Here is a 17,184-nt window from a genome sequence, read left to right on the forward strand (position 1 = left end):
GGTACATATAAGCACTCCTGTCCAGAAAGTGTTTGCATTATTCATAGTTTGGGATGATTAATAGTATTTATTTGGGGACCAGCAATAGACTGTTGCATCATGGTGAAATACAGATTTCTCCACACTTAAGAAAACTGTACTTATTTATTATTTTGGCAGCAGCTTATTCCATGACATTTTACCTTTGTTTATTTCTCTGTTTTTAGGTAGCTATGCTTTTAAATTAGCACCACAGGGGAAATGCCGTCTCACGTGGCGATCTTAACTACAATTTGGAACAAAGCTTCTTCTATATTTTTTATTCAGGGAAATTTTCAAGTTTTGTTTCTTTCAGCAGGCTTGCTGCTACCTTAGTAAATAGAAAACTTTTTTTTTTTAAATTTAGTACCAAAGCATCCAAAAGTAACAGGTAAACTAGGCTTGCCAAGCTTGTAAGGGTAACAAGCATGACTATTCTTTACACTTGCTACTGGCCACTTGCTTAAGTGCCAGTACTCTTGTTTCAACTCAATTCAACTCAAAGGCCAAAAAGCTTTGAAGGTCAATGCAGCCATCAGCCAAACACCAAAGCAGAAAGCGCCTGGAAAAAGGCTTTCCTTACCTGCTGTGTTTGTTGTCTCTGAATTGCCCTCACCTTTGGGACAGGGCTCTCTCTAGAGGACGAGGACTGCTGCCGGGACCGGCTCCCATTCTGAATGGGTTCAGTCACCATGGCTCCTGACACTCCAGACATGCTGCCCGTGCTCCGCAGGGATGCGCTGTGCGGCAAGGACTGCGGAGCTTTGGCCCTGGCGCCCAGCCCGGCTTGGTCCATTTTGCGGATCTGTGCTTGGCTGCTGCTGTTCTGGCGGGGCAGCGCGATGGGGACGTGCTTGTCTGGGGCCATGTGGCGCCGGGAGAAGTCCTCGCTCTGCGTGCTGCGCTTGGTGAAGTCCTCCATGCTGCTGTTGCTGGGTCCACTAAGTTTGAAGTCTTCACTGTTGCTTCGGCTCCGGGAGCTGGCAGTGCTCAGGTTCTCCAGGCTGGAGTCCACGGAAGCCTTCGGCATCGGTGGGGTTGGGTTGTTGAGATGGTAAACTGGGTTCTGGAACGACAGAGGCTGGAGGCTGCCCTGTTGGTTCAAAGCTGGGTGCAGAGGCCTTCTCACCTGGGGAGCACTCTGGGGTGTGCTCTGAGTTTCCCACAGCTGTTTGATGTTTGCTACCTGTGTGATCGAGAGCTGGCTGCCGGCCAAGCGCAAAGGCACATCGTGCATAATAGAAGCATGGTCACTGTGAGCCGTGTGAGGATCTTGGAGGTCCATGAGAGAGATGCTACGTCCATTGGGCAAGATGCTTTCCCTTTCATCCTTATCTGAGTAAGTCATGCTCTGGGTGGATGCCTGCTGAACCAACAGTAAGGTCTTGCCCCTAAAATATCCATCTACATTTTCCTGTGTTGGAGACTTCAGCTTATGCAAGTCACTGTGGAGTGGAGAGGAATTTGGTTAATTTTTAAGCAGCCGAGACCCCGAGAGGTCTGTCCCCGAGAAGTCTTTCTACCTCATTTAACCTCCCACCCAACTGAAAGCTTCAAGGAACCAGATTTCCTTTTATGAGCTCTTTGTGTTCAAGTCAGAACACACTCTTCCTTAATTACCACTTATCTTTGAGAATTACATTTGATTCAAGAAGTGCTTCATCTTTATTTTTTTCACAGGTGAAATGGAAACCATTCCCACCAAATCCTCCCTGCTTAAGACAATTCTGTCTCCAGCAAGACTTCAGAGCAGTTCAGTTCCCGTTTAACCCTTCACCAGCATTACATATTGTGGGTGTCTGAAAATTCAACAGGAGTTGTGTGAAGGCTCCTGTAGATCTAGATGTAAGCTCAGATGGCAGACACTTCCACGTGACAAAACTGGCCCTCATAACTGACAGCACAGAAACTACTCTGAGACCACAGTATCCAAGCTCTTTGGCAGTTCTGCCATGTCACAGTTTTTTGCTTCTGATTAACAGCTATTATGGTGTGAGAAATGCTGCACTGAACAGAGGAGGGACTATTTTTGCTATTTCACTGGTAACAAGTTCCACCTACAGCCCAGTTTTTCATCAGCAGTAAATAAGCGGTGTGACCGCCAGAAGGAAACATTATGGCTGACTATGCATCTGGACACTCAGACTGGCAGTAAATTGCAAAACTGTTTGTTAGCAGCTGAAGTCAGTGACTCCCAGGGACACTTTTGAGTCCTGGGTAAGTCAAAAGCTTCAGGTCACCAGTGCCACCTTGTGCACCTCGTGCACCTCTTACTAGGACTGTGTATTCCCCATACAAAGGCCCAAGCTCCCCGCTCCTGCAGCTGATGTGGGCAGACAGTTCAGGTGATGAAGCACTCAACTCTTAACAGACTTAACAACCCCCCTTATCCCACATCTTCCCTTGAGCTCTGGCTGTTACATACCCATCAGTGGGGTCCTCAAATATCTTCTGAAGCCCTGAGGAGAGACTGCCACTGACGTTTGGACTAGAGCTGTGCTCAGTGAAACGCCTCAGCTGCTGCTGTATGGGCGTAGGGTTGGTCATTGATTTGGTGATATCGGCAAGAATACGAGGAAGAGGTCCCAGTTTTGCCACGGTCGCCTGTAGGAAGGAATTTTCACCCTAATTGGACAACAAGCACCGCGACATCCGCCAGTTTTTTGATAACGATGCACAGAGGCGGAGGGGTGGAGGTGGAAGGAAGGAGGGTGGGTGTTTGTGTGCGGGTGTGCCAGGACCGTAATGCAGTGTTACGGAGCAGCGTAACCACGGCGACGAGATGGATGGAGGAGACGAAACGGGGTGCAGCAGACATTGAGGAAAGAAAAGGAAATAGAAAAGAAATTAGGATTGACCCCCAAAAATAAAAATCATGCTCAATAAAACAAAACTATTGCCATTCCAATGCAAAACTATCATGCAAAGCAAACTAAGTCCAAGGTGGGTGAAGTCAAAGTGAAAACTACGGTTATCTACTCATTAAAGGGCATTCAAAGACTACAGATTCAGCTAGTGGGGGAACTTTCCAGGCAAAGGGTGTCACGTGGTAAAGGAAATGCATGCCAACAGACAAGGGGATGCGGCATTCAGGGGGATCATGAGAGAATTGCAAGGGTTGAGGGAGATGGGGAAAGGGAAGGTTTTCATTTCATAAGCCTTTTGCTTTTGGCATCCTACACTGATGCCATCTTCTGTAGCACCCTGTTATCAAAAATTAAGGCATTCTTCCCTACCTAAAAGTGAAAAATAACTGCATGAAAACATCAATGATCCTCATCCCAACATTATCACATCAGGATTAAATGTGTAGCTTCTTGTTCAATTGCATGTTAGCTTAGTGTTCGCCAGGCCTAGATAAGAGCAGCTGAACTTCCAGCAAGGAAGGCTGCTCATTCAGGCTCTTTGTATTTCTCCCCCCCTTTGGGTCACCGCTGGTTATATCATCTACAGGGCATCTTCGAGCTCTTGGGACTGCAGGAAGAAGGTGAAAGTGCTGGAGGTTTATAAGAAAGTAAAACTCCGCTGCAAAGACAATGCTTTTTTCAAAGATATCCTTATTTTTCCTGTAAGCTGGTATTCAATCAGTTTGGCTCCAGAGAAAGGTCTCTTTACAGACGCTTTCATGTAGCACTTCTTCTGTGTCTATTAAAATCTCTGAGGTGAATTCTCTCATCATTTCCCAGTCATTACCTGCAGTAAAGCAGTATTGCATGTAACTTTACCCCTTAATTCTCTTTTTAGCAAACCACTATACCAGCTCCCAAGGGCCTGTTAGGATAGATCTGTGAGTCTAACCTACAGAAAGGGCAAAGCAGATCTGCTTTGACGGTTTATCCAGGTCTGGCTCCTCCCTTTCCTCGCTGCCCAAGACATTTATGACCACTGCATTCAGAGAGCAGCTCACAGTAACTAACACCAAGTCCAAAGATCCATTTGCAGTTCTAATGACTGGAGCTGGGCTTCTCTTGATCTGATGCCTGACCAGCTTGGAGGGAGATGGCAGTGTTCCCTGCACTGGTGGGTTTACCCCAATGTGTAGAATTGGAGGATCTGGTCTTTAGACTGCTCACTTTGCCTGTTTTCCTGAGGCTGCTGAACTGTCTTTATAGCTGACTTTGATGCCTGTGACATTTTGAATGTACACTGTGTGCTTGTATGAGGAAAACAGAAAAACAAGATCATAAATTATTATCAAACTGAGATTAACTAAGATTAATATATATTGCCTTTTTGAGTCAAGGACATTTCAATTTACTCTGACGCAACAAGCTCAGTATTTTTGTTTTCTGTTTTAAATAATGTACTGTGAGAAAATAGATACCCAACAAATAACTATTTTGGCAAACCTTAATGCAATAAAAATATTAAAAGTGCATTGCAATTCACCTCACCTCTCCAGTTTCAAAAGAAAGAATAATACAAATGGAATATGGACAAAATAATGCACCTCTAAAAGTTGAAATATGGAACAGTTCCAACGACTTGCAAAAGAAAAAAAAAAAAAAGACTCACAGCTCAGCTTTTCTGGGTCTTATCAACTACCTTTGCTATCAAGGTTTTAATGATTTTGGATCCTGCAAAGCCACATAGCTAAGGAAAAGCAAACTACTGCCTTTTCTCCTTCTATAGCTAAATGGAAGCAATGCTTATTGTTGGTGATGTCTACTGTGATCAGCAAAACAGAATATGGACAACGCATATGATCCCAGCACAATACACGGCAGAAAGCTTCTTGCTTTTGTTACAGGATAAAACTGAAGAGTGGATCCAGGTTTTTACATGGCATCCTCTCGTACACTAAAAACTAATCCAAAGACTACAGAAATGAGAGCATCTCAGTGGGCTTTGGATGAGGTCTTTAATGAGAATAGTTCTGCCTGGCCAACACATTACTCCATCAGAGCTGGGCAGGGTAGGGCCTGGTGTGCAGCAAATCGCCTCCATTAGCATCAAAAAGGGCACTGCAACATTTTCATTTTCTGCCCAAACACCCTCCCTTTTTTCCAGCTCGCTTATGAGAAAGGACCGTCTGCTCAGGGAATTCCAGGTATAATTTTAAGCGCTATCCTCTCCACCATTGAACACCCGGCCTTACTTAAGGCTCTGCAAAGTGTTTGCACTACTGCTGAAGCCCAACCACTTCACATGCCCCGCTTCAGGCCTTAATCTGAAACCACGGAAAGAACAGTTGTGAAATACCAATATCAAACATTCCTCTCGAAAGCTCTTGAATAAGTTCTCCCCAAAGCAGGCTTCAGCTGCTCCCTTGATGTTTCCTAGTGTTTACTGTTGCTACGATACAATCACCGCATTCACCCTCCCGGGCCTCCAGCCTGCTTTACCTTATCAAGTTGGGACACAACCTCCCATAAGAGGGAATGCAAAACTGAGAGCTCTCTGCCCAGGTCGATGTAGCCCTCAAATCCAGGCATGTTTGAGATGGTATCTGGATTAGAGATCTCCATGAGAAAACGCTTCATTCCTCCCCACTCATGTTCCAAAAAGTCATTCATGAAGGCCATATACTCTTCCTTATTACCAAACCTGCAAGAAAGGGGAGGAGGGGAAACCCAGTCAATAATCTCCACAAAAAATACAGAGTACAAGTGCTTATGGTCAAGTACTTAAATGCTTAACTTCGGACCTGCCTTCCTGAATATGTGGTCTGGGATTAAAAAAGGACAATTTAAGAGATTCACTGCTTTCTTGGACTTAATTAAATATTAGTAATTCACCGTTCCTATTATAATCAAGGGCTCAACACATCTCTCCCCCCTCCCTCCCACAGACACCCTTTCTCTTCTCCCCTTCTCTGCATCCCCTCCCCTGTAAGAGACATGCCATGCCCTTTGTATTATTCAGATGGGAATTTAGGAGGAAGAAAGGAGGAAAATCATGATCCTTGGTGGGAACAGGCTTTTTTTCTTCTGAAATAGCATACACACTGACATGCTAATGCATGGCTCTTCTTAGTTTTATACTGTGTCCCCTCTACTGAATTCAACACAGCCCAAATCTGCATGTGAAAAGGAGAATTTATCTAGCTCAACACTGAGGTGTCTCAAGGGGAACAGCGTTCACATATAAGTGAGAAGTTTCCTCCTTTTCTAAAGCTGACTTCAATTTAACAGAGAATCAGCTGCCTGCAAACATGACTATCAAGCGGGCCTCTCCTTGCTCCATAGTAACGTGCAGTGACTTGCACCCCTACAGGCACAGATTTTTTCAGTTTTATTGTCACCACCTACTTAGCAAAATTGGCGAGATTCTGAATGACTTTAGCAATAAGTGTGAGTGTGCGAGATGTCCGGTCATCAGGATACTCCTGCATGAGGCTAAAGAGACTGGGGGACATGATAGCAGGGCACAGGAAGCGGAGGAAGAGGGAGGCACTGATCAGGCGTTCACTGATGTCCTGCTTGCCCCTGCTCAGGCACTGCTGCTTCCAAGATGCAAATACCTCCTTCAGCTCACGAGGGAACACGCTGAAAAACAAGAAACCAGGAAATAAAATCACATGGGCGATGAGATGCAACAAGTTGAACTGGTGACTGATCACCTGAAATAATTATCTGTGAGAAAACATCATCGGCGCTTCCCCCCCGCCCCCAGTTTTCTCTCTCTAGGCTAGGAAATGTCATTAGACATCTATTCTTAGACCCCCATTTAATCTGGTGATACTTAAGTAGTCTTTAAAGCATCCCTTGTTCATATATGTTAAGTGAAGCCATTTTCAGACACACTGATTTACAAGCTAAGAACTACTTATCCATCGCTATCCTGGAGCAAACAGGATGTTAGAATACTAAAACCAAACTGAACCAAACTGAACTCATCTCCATAACTGAAATCTTTATTTTGCTTGTTAAGCTCTCTCAATATTTCACATGTGCTTTGTTCTGAAGCAGAAGGCCCTTCTTTCACTACTACTACTCAGAAATAGAGATTAATAGAAACCTCTCTCCCAGTGCTTCCTCCCTGTGATCCCCTGTTCAATTCTACAATCTGAAGGGTCTGAAAGTCTTCTATAGACAGCAAAACTTTCAGCTTTTTATTCCAAGTTCAAGCTAAGCTGTTATCTTCTCACTTTATTCAGCCACAGCTCAGTATGTGTTCCCTTGGCAGCGTATTTCAGCAGAATTTCCTGTCAGGTATGGTGTGTGGGACTGGAACCCCTCAATTTGGGCACAAGTTCCACCTGCAATATGGTGTCACACGTAGGAAGGCAGTGAGGAAAGGAAGCGAAGGCAGTCTCATAAGACAGATGGGTCTATGCTATTCCCCATACAACTGCTGTTTTCTCATCTTCAGAGGAGGAATGGGTACCCTTCTAAGCAAATGACCTAATGGGGGAGAAAGGGAGGGAAGATGCCTCACCAGTAAGAATTGATAATCTTGCAGAAGGCCAGCTCACAACACATTTTCAGGTTGCTCTGATGATCTGTTAATTCACTGGATGAACATTTGCTGGGATCCACTTCACAGTTTTCATCTGACTCGTACAAAGCCTTGATAAACTCCCCTGGACAAAGGGAAGAGGATGACAAACCAGGGTAGTTACATGAAAAGCCTCCTTGACACACCTTTAAATCCTGCTTATGTCTTTCCTTGGCAACTGCCTCTTCTGTTCCCCGTGTCTGCAATACAGCCTCCAGACACCAGATGTTGGGGACATGACTCCTCCCAGCTCTTTTGGAGCAGAGCACTTGGCGTACCAGATCAGACGGCTGGTGCTCTGATGCTTCAGCCTCCTGTGCCCTCGCTGCCCCCAAATATAGGTGCAATAACAGGATGGCTTTGCTTAAAACCCCTGCAGACACTTCACTTATAGCCTAAAGAATAGGATTTGACTTTGTATTCAAATTGTATTATCAACTATAAAACTATCCACAGTCTTAGAAATGAAGCTGTGCTATTTGTCTTCATAATTTCCCAAGGAAATGCACTTGACAATGCTATTTATTTTTATTATTTCTAAATTTACCTTTTTTTAAATTTTAAAAAGTGTCACCTTGCTCTTGAATAAGAGTAACATCTGAGTGCTAGCTAGATACTGCTAATTTTCTCAACCTCTTTCATCAACATCTTACAACATTTTTATAGCCTGAATCTTTCAAAATCCTTTGCATTTCTGTCATTCTCCTCTTACGGCATCACAACAGAAGCTGGACACTTACAAAACCACATGAAGTTTCCTTTGTTTGACATACTGGAATGACCTACTTACTAGTTTTCCTCCTATATATGCTGGCACACCAAGTGATTTTTAAATTGTTGTTCACTAGGAAAAACTCTTTTATTAATTCATTTAATGATTCAATGTCTTTTAAGTTCATCTCCTCAGATGATCTTGCTGGCTTCGACCTAATGCCACAAGGCTTGTTTGTGCAAAAGGGTTTTGGTTTTTTGTCTTTGTTTTCATAAAAACCCTTAAACACCTCCCAACCCCCCCTCCCCAAATCTCAAGTCAGCAGTGTTCTTGCAAGCAAAGCAGGCAGCACATTTTCTTAAGCTTTTTTTTTTGTTGGGGTCCAAAAAATTTCTGCTGAAGGCATCTAGATCACTTATTTGCAAAACTCTCGGCATCGCTTCTGTTGAGCCAATTCTGTTTTAAGTGTTGTTTACTGGATAATATTTTTTTTCCTTAAACACATTTGAAACTTACTCCTTATGGTCCACAAGATCCTGCCTTAATTATATATTAAGATGCTCTTACAGATGTATTAAATAGCTAACACCAAGTGTAACGTTGTTAATCCTTTCAAAGAACATGGCATCTGAGCAAAATGACATTTAAAACTTGACAAAGAATTAGATTGGTATATTGTCATCAGCAACCTTGCCCTGAGCTACAAAAAAGCTGGATGACCTTAGGGGATTTTCCATCTCTTACGTCTATGATTTACAATCTTATCGCTCAGCTCTAAATGATGTATTAGAAGTCATTAATTTTAGAATATTTTTATGTAATTACTGCACATTAAGGGCCTCACAGTCAAATGTAATATACTGGTCCCACAGCTGATCGTTCAGTCTGCTGAAAAGCATAGCACAAAGTAATATGCTGCTCATTTCTCCCTACTAGGCAAGAGCCTAGGACTGTGACTTCTGCTGAGTGGTTCCACCCATGAGAATAAAACTACCAGAACAGGCCCGTTACACTTAAGAAATAGACAAAATGCATATAATCACAGATCTGACTATACTGACCCTTGGAGCACTAATTTAGCCAACTATCTCCTTGATGACTTGCCAGTGTCTGGGATTGCTGAGGACAAGCAAGATTGCTGGGAAAGCAAGCTGCCTTTTCTTTTTTTTTTTGTGAAAGGATGTGGTGTGGGACTTGGCTTGGCCTGATCTTGTTTCTCTTGTATCAATTTCCAAAGCTTTCTTCATCTAAGAAACATCAGGGGGATGGGTGGCTCATTGTGCAATCGTGGATAATAAAGACTGTGTGGAGTGGTAAAAGCTAACTGTAGCGAGGCTGTGAGTTTCCTTGGAAGAGAGCATGCATGTTTTTGGTCCTCTTGATTGCAATTTTAGTTGTGCGGACAGTAATTCCCAAGGCAGTAGCTTATGACTACAGCAGAACCTTTTGGTGGAGAGGGGACAATAATACAATTATCAGAATCCACCCTGGCACGTAATCGTGGACATTAAGACCCCTCGGAGGGAATGGAGTACGATATCACAGGTCGGCCTGGCAGTTTTAATGAGGTGGTGAATAAAGAGCATGTTGGATAAACACAGGCAGGAGGCTCCCTGGACAGTCTGCATCTTGATCTCCTGCCCTGTGCTGCTCAGTAGCCTTGCAGCCTCACCCCCTCCAGCCATATTTGTCTAAGGATTTTTGTTGGGGCAAGGTACCGATTTAAAAGGTTAACACAAATGTTTATGAATGAATTGCTCATGGTAAACGTAAGGGCTGAGCAAGTCCAAGGGTCGCTGTGGAACATGTCAGCATTACCAATAGTTGCAGCTGAAGCATCTGTAAATGAATTTTGTTGTACTACCTGCGTTCAACCCAAGCACCCACTGTAGGGTGGGCATCTCACACTTAACACTTGTTAACACCATAGCTAATATTTGCTGTAAACTACAACAGCAAGTGAAAGAGACTGGCTGGAGATGACCCAGCAATACACACTTGTGGATGAGAACTTTGGTTATACTCCGGGTTATCTGGTTGACATCTAACACCCTAGGTGGCGGCACTTCAGCCTGAAGTGAGTGCAGGAGCTTCTTTAGCATAAAAGGAAGTTAGTGAAATATATGCTTCACATTCATAACCCTTTCTGAAACCTCCACCTAATTGTATTGCATGTGATACCAGATTCACTCCTGACACCACAACACAAGGTATTGGTCTCGCTTTCCACTGTTAAACTATGTGTCAGAATCCCTTTTTTAAGCCTGTTTGTATATCAGATGGAACAATCACTGTTGGCCAGAAATACAACACGGTGATACAAACTTTAAGAGGGACTCAGGTATATCAAATCAAGTTTGCCTTGCCTTGGGTGTTACTTCTGCATGCACTGAAGAGCATCTTCCTCTGTGTGGAGGAAGGGCATCAAGAGTGAGACAGCATGTATTTTGCTATCTGAATACTAAACACCCCGCCTGAGTGCTGAGGAAGTTCCTTCCCATCCCACATTGCTTCGTGCACGAGGCTTCAGTCATGTTGCAGACAGTTCAGGGTTAGCCCTTGCAATGCAAACAGGTGACAGACAGACACTTTCTTACCTAGTGCATCGTGAAGATACTTCTGCCCTACCAACTTCAGGTATTCCTCAATAGCTTTGGTAGCAAGTGTGTTCTCCCTGAAGATCAAGACATCATGCTCCCCACAACGATCTACCTCAGACATCACCAAATCCGTCAAGAAGTCCTGAAGAAAAAGGTCAAGTGGCAAGAGGTTATTTTAACCAGACTCAGTCATGCCGGGCTAACTGCAGAAGCCAAGAAGGAAGGATAAACAGAGGATCCAGAGGATTATTGAAATAATTGCTCAGCTTGGGACAAGGGGTGCAGATGCTACATGTAGTATTGGCAAAGGAAATAGCTAAGGCTCCTCTTGGGTTTATTATACTTATAAAATTATATAGATCACAAATTATAAAGGGAGAAGCAAAAGTCTCTCAAAGAAAACCTTTACAGCCAAGCTTGTGTTTCAGATCCTGAACAGAAACCCTCACCAGTTTATCAGTGGCTTTGTCTGCTGAAGGAAACTGTGATATTATATTTATCTTTTAATACTGAATATTGCATACAAACTTGGATTTAAAAATCCAAAATGGAAGTTAGGCACAAGCACTTACAGCTTGGTGAAATTTAAATACAAAGAATGGCTTATATAAATTAAATTCACAAACCAAAAGTGGTTCAGGATTTGGGAAAAAAGTTAACATACTTGCTGTGGATCTATATGGCTTAACTTGAACTGTATTCAAATGCCCAGGTAGGAACTATCAGCAAGTCTTGATACAGTGAGTAACCACTTGATATAGGGTCTCATTCTACAGTAATACTTATTTCCTGAAGTGATAACTTTATGTGAGTCAAGGACACTCAGCACTTGGTATTTTGCAAGATCCAATTTCAGCCACTGTAAAGTTCTCCAGGAGAGGAAGCATATTTCTTTTTTTTTTTTTTTTTTAAACTGTTCCAAAAAAAAAGAACGCCCAAAAACCAAAACACCACCCTGAATTAGGGCTGAGTGATAACTGTGACTTGCTGGTTCTGCTGCAAACAGCATCCTCCTCCAAACAGTACAGAGTGCTGTAGTAAGGTTTTATAACCCCATTAACTACAGAAGCCATAACGCACTACTAGCATATGAATATAAAATATGAGGAACAAATTATATATGATAAATATAGATCAAAAATACATTTAGTACTCTTGGTTTTCAATCCACTACTGCTGTTTCTCTTCAGCAAAATCTGAGAGAATTATTTTCACCTGGTGCGAACTGGGAACATCCAGCTGCATCACCACCAACAAAGTGTGAACTGGAAACGTACCCTCTTTGCAGCTTTAGGTTACGGCAGCCTAAGCTGCTCAATGCTTCCAGTAAACAGAGGTTCAAACGTTCAGGCACTAGGAAGGCAAACTCATAACAATAATTTATCTACCTGTTGCAGCTAGCACTGCAGGAATCCAGAGCCTGCTTTCCAGCAGGATTTCAACACAACCCTACAGGAGCTACCCCAGCTACCAGCTTCTCTTGATCAGACAAACAGCTTGGTAAGGAATGAGTTCCTATCACACACTGTCACAGAGCACCAGCCTTTCAGAGATGTATGTCAAGGGGAGGACAGTAGAAAGTGGTGTATGATTATGCAAACACAGAAGGACCTTTTTGGAGCAGGTAAATTAGGTGTCCCTTGGATGTTACTTACGGCCATCCTTCCACATCTCCAACCCTCTAACTTGTGTTTGGTCGTGCTTAACTTGCTCAAGCTGGCATTACTGGAAGAAGCTGGCTGCAGCCTGGCACTACTCACACACCCACTTGGCAGGCAGCATCCAGATAAATCAATGCTTGTTAATGCCTCTCAGAATTTCCCAAGACCTACAGGATATTCTCCTACAATCTATTCCAAGAAATTGAGGCTCACTCCAATTTCTGCCTCACAGAGAACCATCAGTGTGCACCCAGAAGTCCTAATAACATCCTTGGGGCAGGCAGGATCACCTGTAGAGATTCACCAAATGGCTGTTCAAATGCTGACCAAGTCAATGTTATCATTGATTAGCTGACTTAGCACTGAATCATCAATGGCACCCTGCCGCTCATTGTATCAGACACTTATTTATAGAAGTAATTCTCCAGTTTACTATTCTATTGCTTACTTATTTTTTATCCTGTATCGTGATTTTAGAAATACAGAAAAGGTTCCTGAACACTCAAGTGCAGGCCTTAACTTTTCAGAACAACATGAAGTTACATAGTCCTCCTGCTTATACTTTGCACCCAGTGTCTTTAATCCTTGTATCAGCTCTTGTTGGTATCATGCCTATCTACATGCCTTCCTGGTAGATGCAATTGCCCAAATCTTTTCAAGTATTTTTGAGGCCCTTTTCTCAGCCTTACCCCATCAGGCACCTTCTGCTGCTGCTTCCGGACATGCCAGCCCGGGCTTCCTACTTTCTAGCTGAAAAGATACCACGTATCAGCAGCGAGAGGGAGTCCTTTTGACAGAAGCCGCCTGTTCTTACCTTAGCTCTCCCAGTGCTCTGAAGAATGTGCACCAAAGCACAGGCCATCTCTTCCTTATTCCTTACGCTGATCACAGGTTCCAGCACAGAGCACAGCATAGTGTAGTTGCTGGTAACAAACTCTGCAAATTCTTTGTATTGCTCCATGGGCAAGATGGTGATGGTCTGATAACGGGACTTTATCCGAATTGAAGGTCCCCCCGATTTCCCTTTGTTGGGTGTGGGCGTGCTGACTGGGTACCATTTTTCCACAAACTGGCGACCGGTTACAGTGGCCATGGGAATGTTGACCAGGCCTACATAATTGTTCTTGTCCTTTTTCTTCTTCTTCTCCACATCCTTGTAGATGTGAACTGTGATGCTGTGAAGAGGTGGGAGACCGTAGAACTCGAAGTGCTCTCCCCAGAAAATGTTATCTGCTTTTGTTTTGCTGGTGGTGCGGGCAAAAAGAGTGTCATCAAGGCACAGCTCACAGAAGTATTTCTTCTTGGGGGCCAGGTCCTTTGCCTCAATGATCCAGAGACGGAGTACATTTTCAGCTCGACGGCAGTTGTCCTGTGCAGAAGAAATCTCTGAATCAGCTTTGATGCAAAATCCCTAAAAATTCAGTATTCTGTCTTCTAAAGCAGCAGTGAAGGGCTGCCTTTTGCGTCCAAGGTAAGGACAGAGTCAGAATTCAGAATCAGATTCTCTGATCTTCAGAGAATCAGAATCTCTAGAAAATCAGACATTTTCTAAAATAGAAGAAAAGGGCTGTCTTTTGTATGTCAAACGTGGGGACTAGAACATTTTTCTTCTCAAAAAGCTGTACTTGAAATGGGTTAGAAAACAAACACTCTGCACAGGAGCCCCTCAAAAGCTGCTAGACTGGTGTGGCATGCTGCATTGTTTACTCTTGTGAATAACTCCAAAAGCACTGTTAGCATGTCCCTCAAAGGTGGTATGCCAACTATGGAGGTGACATGCGATATTTCCAGCTGATCAGTAACTTGACTCCCCTTCTCAGTCTGGTTCAAATTCTGGGCTTTTTTTGTTGGTTCCCCCCGTCCCCCAAACTGTGCCCCCACAGGAAAACGTGAAACCTATGAAGCCATGTCCCATCCTTCTGAGGTGCATGGTATCAGAAATCCAGTGTGAAACATGATAAGCAGGCACTGGGGCAGGGATCAGGAAGCATGCCGACATGTATTTGTTCGTTAAAGGTTTGACCTACTGCACTCACTAGAATAGTACACAGCAGCTTTTGATAACACTGATGAGCAGACTTCTCCCCAGACTAAATTAATTGAGGATCCATCTGTGGGAAGCCCTGGTACGCTGGACTAAAATCCAATCATACCACCTCCATTCCCCTGCTAATCTTATTTCCACGGTTTCTATTACCTTATTTGGCTGTACTGTTCTGCGTAGGTTTTCCATCCACTTGTCCCTCTCTGCTGCAGAGGAACAACTGAAACATTTACTGCCACTGGAGTAGGTCACCTGAAACATAAAAACAACAGGCTGAGTCCAGGCAAGCCTAGGAGACATGTAAGAGGCTGCAAAAAGCAAGGAAGAAGATAAGCAATGCTTAAGCAACAAAGTAAACACGAAAAAGGCAGGAAAACAATATGGGACCCTAGAAGGCAGACAGGTTAAAAGGGCTACAAAATGTAGAGAGGAAAAAAAAAAAGACAGTTCAAATTAATAAAATACTGAAGAAACATATGAGGAGCACCAGAGGCTCCTCTTAAACACTTTTAAACAAAGCTTTAATCAACCAGTTATTTTTTTTTTTAAAACACTTAATTGATCCATAGCAATTAAGTGCTTGCAGTTTTCCCTGTTAAGTCCTAGAGGCAGATGATTTGGTTACTAACAGCATAAAGACAAACAGAACTAACAATGTATTAAAATAAGGCAAAACACACTGGAAATGGTGTCTTCAGTAAAATATTTCCAAGACTCCATATATACAGCAACACTCTAAAACAAACCAAAGGAGTTGTGCTCTGATCCGGCCCTGACACGATGCCATACACAACTCTGCTTCACACAGGAGGGAACCACCTTGGTTTCTTTCACTTTTACGTGGCCTGACAAGCTTCATTTACTCTTTCCATTCATTTGTGCATACAATTAAAAAGCAGTTTGAGGCAACAGCCTCAGAGCTAAGTTGTTGCCAGTTTTTTCACTCAACTCCCCAAACCTAAGCAAGCTGAAAAGTGCTTCCAACCAGAAGAATGAGACTGAAGCGAACAGGAACAGTTCCTGGATACATCCCGAGGGAGATGGGCCCCATACGCTGGTTTTCTGCCAGAGCAGTTTTCCAGGTTGTAAACAGATCTTTGTTCCAGAAGTTTAGACACATCTGACTAATCCTGCTGAAGACAGACTGTCACCCGCCCCTGCCACGACAGATGACGATGGCCCTAGATGCATGCAAATAGCACACGTGAATACGCTGTTGGCCCTGCAAGGTAAGGACTGTGCTCACACAAACAGCCTGTTCCTGAAGCAAAGCTAGGAGCCACATAGTGCTGTGCTGCAGCCTGTGCTGAAAAAGCAAGAGGATCTTTGCATCCTGCTCCATGGTGCGACAGACACATCCGCAGTTACTGAAGATTCTCCTTCAGCAACTGGCAAACGGGCTGAGCTAATGGAAGTGGGCTCTGACTGGAAATCACATTTCTCAATTACGGTGTATTTTCTAAATTTAATTTTAGGTAAATTTGGAGAGGATGAATACACAGCTTATGAACAATAGTATGTTTCAACCATACGTTTGCATGCAAACTACAAATGCTTAGATATTTATCAAATTAAAGAGATTTTTCAATTAGAAGACACAGTAATTGAAAAAGATTTCTCCCATTGAGTGAGTGATTCCATTAGCCTCAAGGACTTTAAAATCACATGCTGGTTAGATGGCCCCCACCCAAACCTCAGGATAGCAGCAGCTGCTGATTTGATCTCAAATTACAAAGTCACAGAACAGCATACTGCAAGGGTTCAAACCGACTGACAGCATATAATCGGCTGCATGCTTGGAGAGCGTTCTTTACCTCAAAGCAGAAGTCTTGTCCAAGGATGCTGCTGTGAAGTGGTTTGACAAAGACTTTTTCTTCTGACCCAAGATCCAGGGCCTCCACGGCGCTGCCTGGGCTCAGTAAAGACTCATGGGAACGGGACTCTTTCAGCTTTGGCAATCCACGAGACCTGTAGGTGAACAAGGGGGAAAGGAAACTTTGTTTTTTCTCACAATTACCAAAAGAGAGTTGGCAAGATCCCAGAGAAAGCTGCAACTTGTTGGTGTTTATTCAGAAAACTTCGACAATTAGTCTGTAAACCTTATGAAAATAACATTAGCCCAGTAATCCCAGACTCCTAAGAAAATATCCACCTACACAAGCCTAGGAAGTCCATTCCCACTGATCTAGAAATTGTAGCTGCTAAACCATCAGTGAAAGAACAACAGCAAAACAAAAAGTTCAGAACTTAACTGCTGAAATTTAAAGAAAACCAATAGATAGGTTTGGATATATTACTGAAAATATTTACAACTATCTGGATCGCTAGATAAATGTTGTGTATTAACAGCAAAAAGCACACCAAACTCTAAATCAATGCAGAATGATAGCTACTGTCATTAGAGCAGATGAACCCCCCAATACACTTGATTTTTCTTAATATACAAGGCCTTTACACTAAAGTCAAATATGCAAATTATTTCCCACTTCACAATGCTCAAATCAGTTACCTACATTTAAATTTTGCATTTTCTTCTTCAGCTGCTTCTTCCAGTTTTAACAGTTTCCAATTTTTTTGATACCTCCATTCTCTTCTAACTTCCCCTCACTAACACGTACTGCTTCTCTTTTCAGTTGACTGTCCTGTAAATCCCTGAGCACTACCAGAGCTGGCACCTCCCAAATTCTCAGTACCTTTTTATCAAGGCAG

General features: G+C 43.2%; 1 protein-coding gene across 11 annotated transcripts in view; it reads right to left on the reverse strand.

The window, feature by feature from the left end:
* The window catches only part of RASAL2 (RAS protein activator like 2), a 203,521-nt gene that overhangs the window by 27,349 nt on the left and 158,988 nt on the right, over positions 1 to 17,184 (reverse strand). For 7 of the 11 annotated variants that reach the window (XM_075038584.1, XM_075038589.1, XM_075038588.1 and 4 more), the window contains 9 exons: positions 16,290 to 16,443; positions 14,629 to 14,727; positions 13,246 to 13,800; positions 10,768 to 10,912; positions 7,399 to 7,543; positions 6,270 to 6,506; positions 5,364 to 5,565; positions 2,444 to 2,643; positions 602 to 1,463 (listed from right to left, as the gene is read on the reverse strand). In XM_075038584.1, the coding sequence (XP_074894685.1) occupies positions 602 to 1,463; positions 2,444 to 2,643; positions 5,364 to 5,565; positions 6,270 to 6,506; positions 7,399 to 7,543; positions 10,768 to 10,912; positions 13,246 to 13,800; positions 14,629 to 14,727; positions 16,290 to 16,443 (2,599 nt within the window). The remainder of the gene's footprint in view (positions 1 to 601; positions 1,464 to 2,443; positions 2,644 to 5,363; positions 5,566 to 6,269; positions 6,507 to 7,398; positions 7,544 to 10,767; positions 10,913 to 13,245; positions 13,801 to 14,628; positions 14,728 to 16,289; positions 16,444 to 17,184) is intronic. The other 4 variants (XM_075038579.1, XM_075038586.1, XM_075038583.1 and 1 more) reach the window with 1 other exon arrangement.

This window comes from Buteo buteo, chromosome 10 (genome assembly GCF_964188355.1).
Source record: "Buteo buteo chromosome 10, bButBut1.hap1.1, whole genome shotgun sequence".
NCBI lineage: Eukaryota > Metazoa > Chordata > Aves > Accipitriformes > Accipitridae > Buteo > Buteo buteo.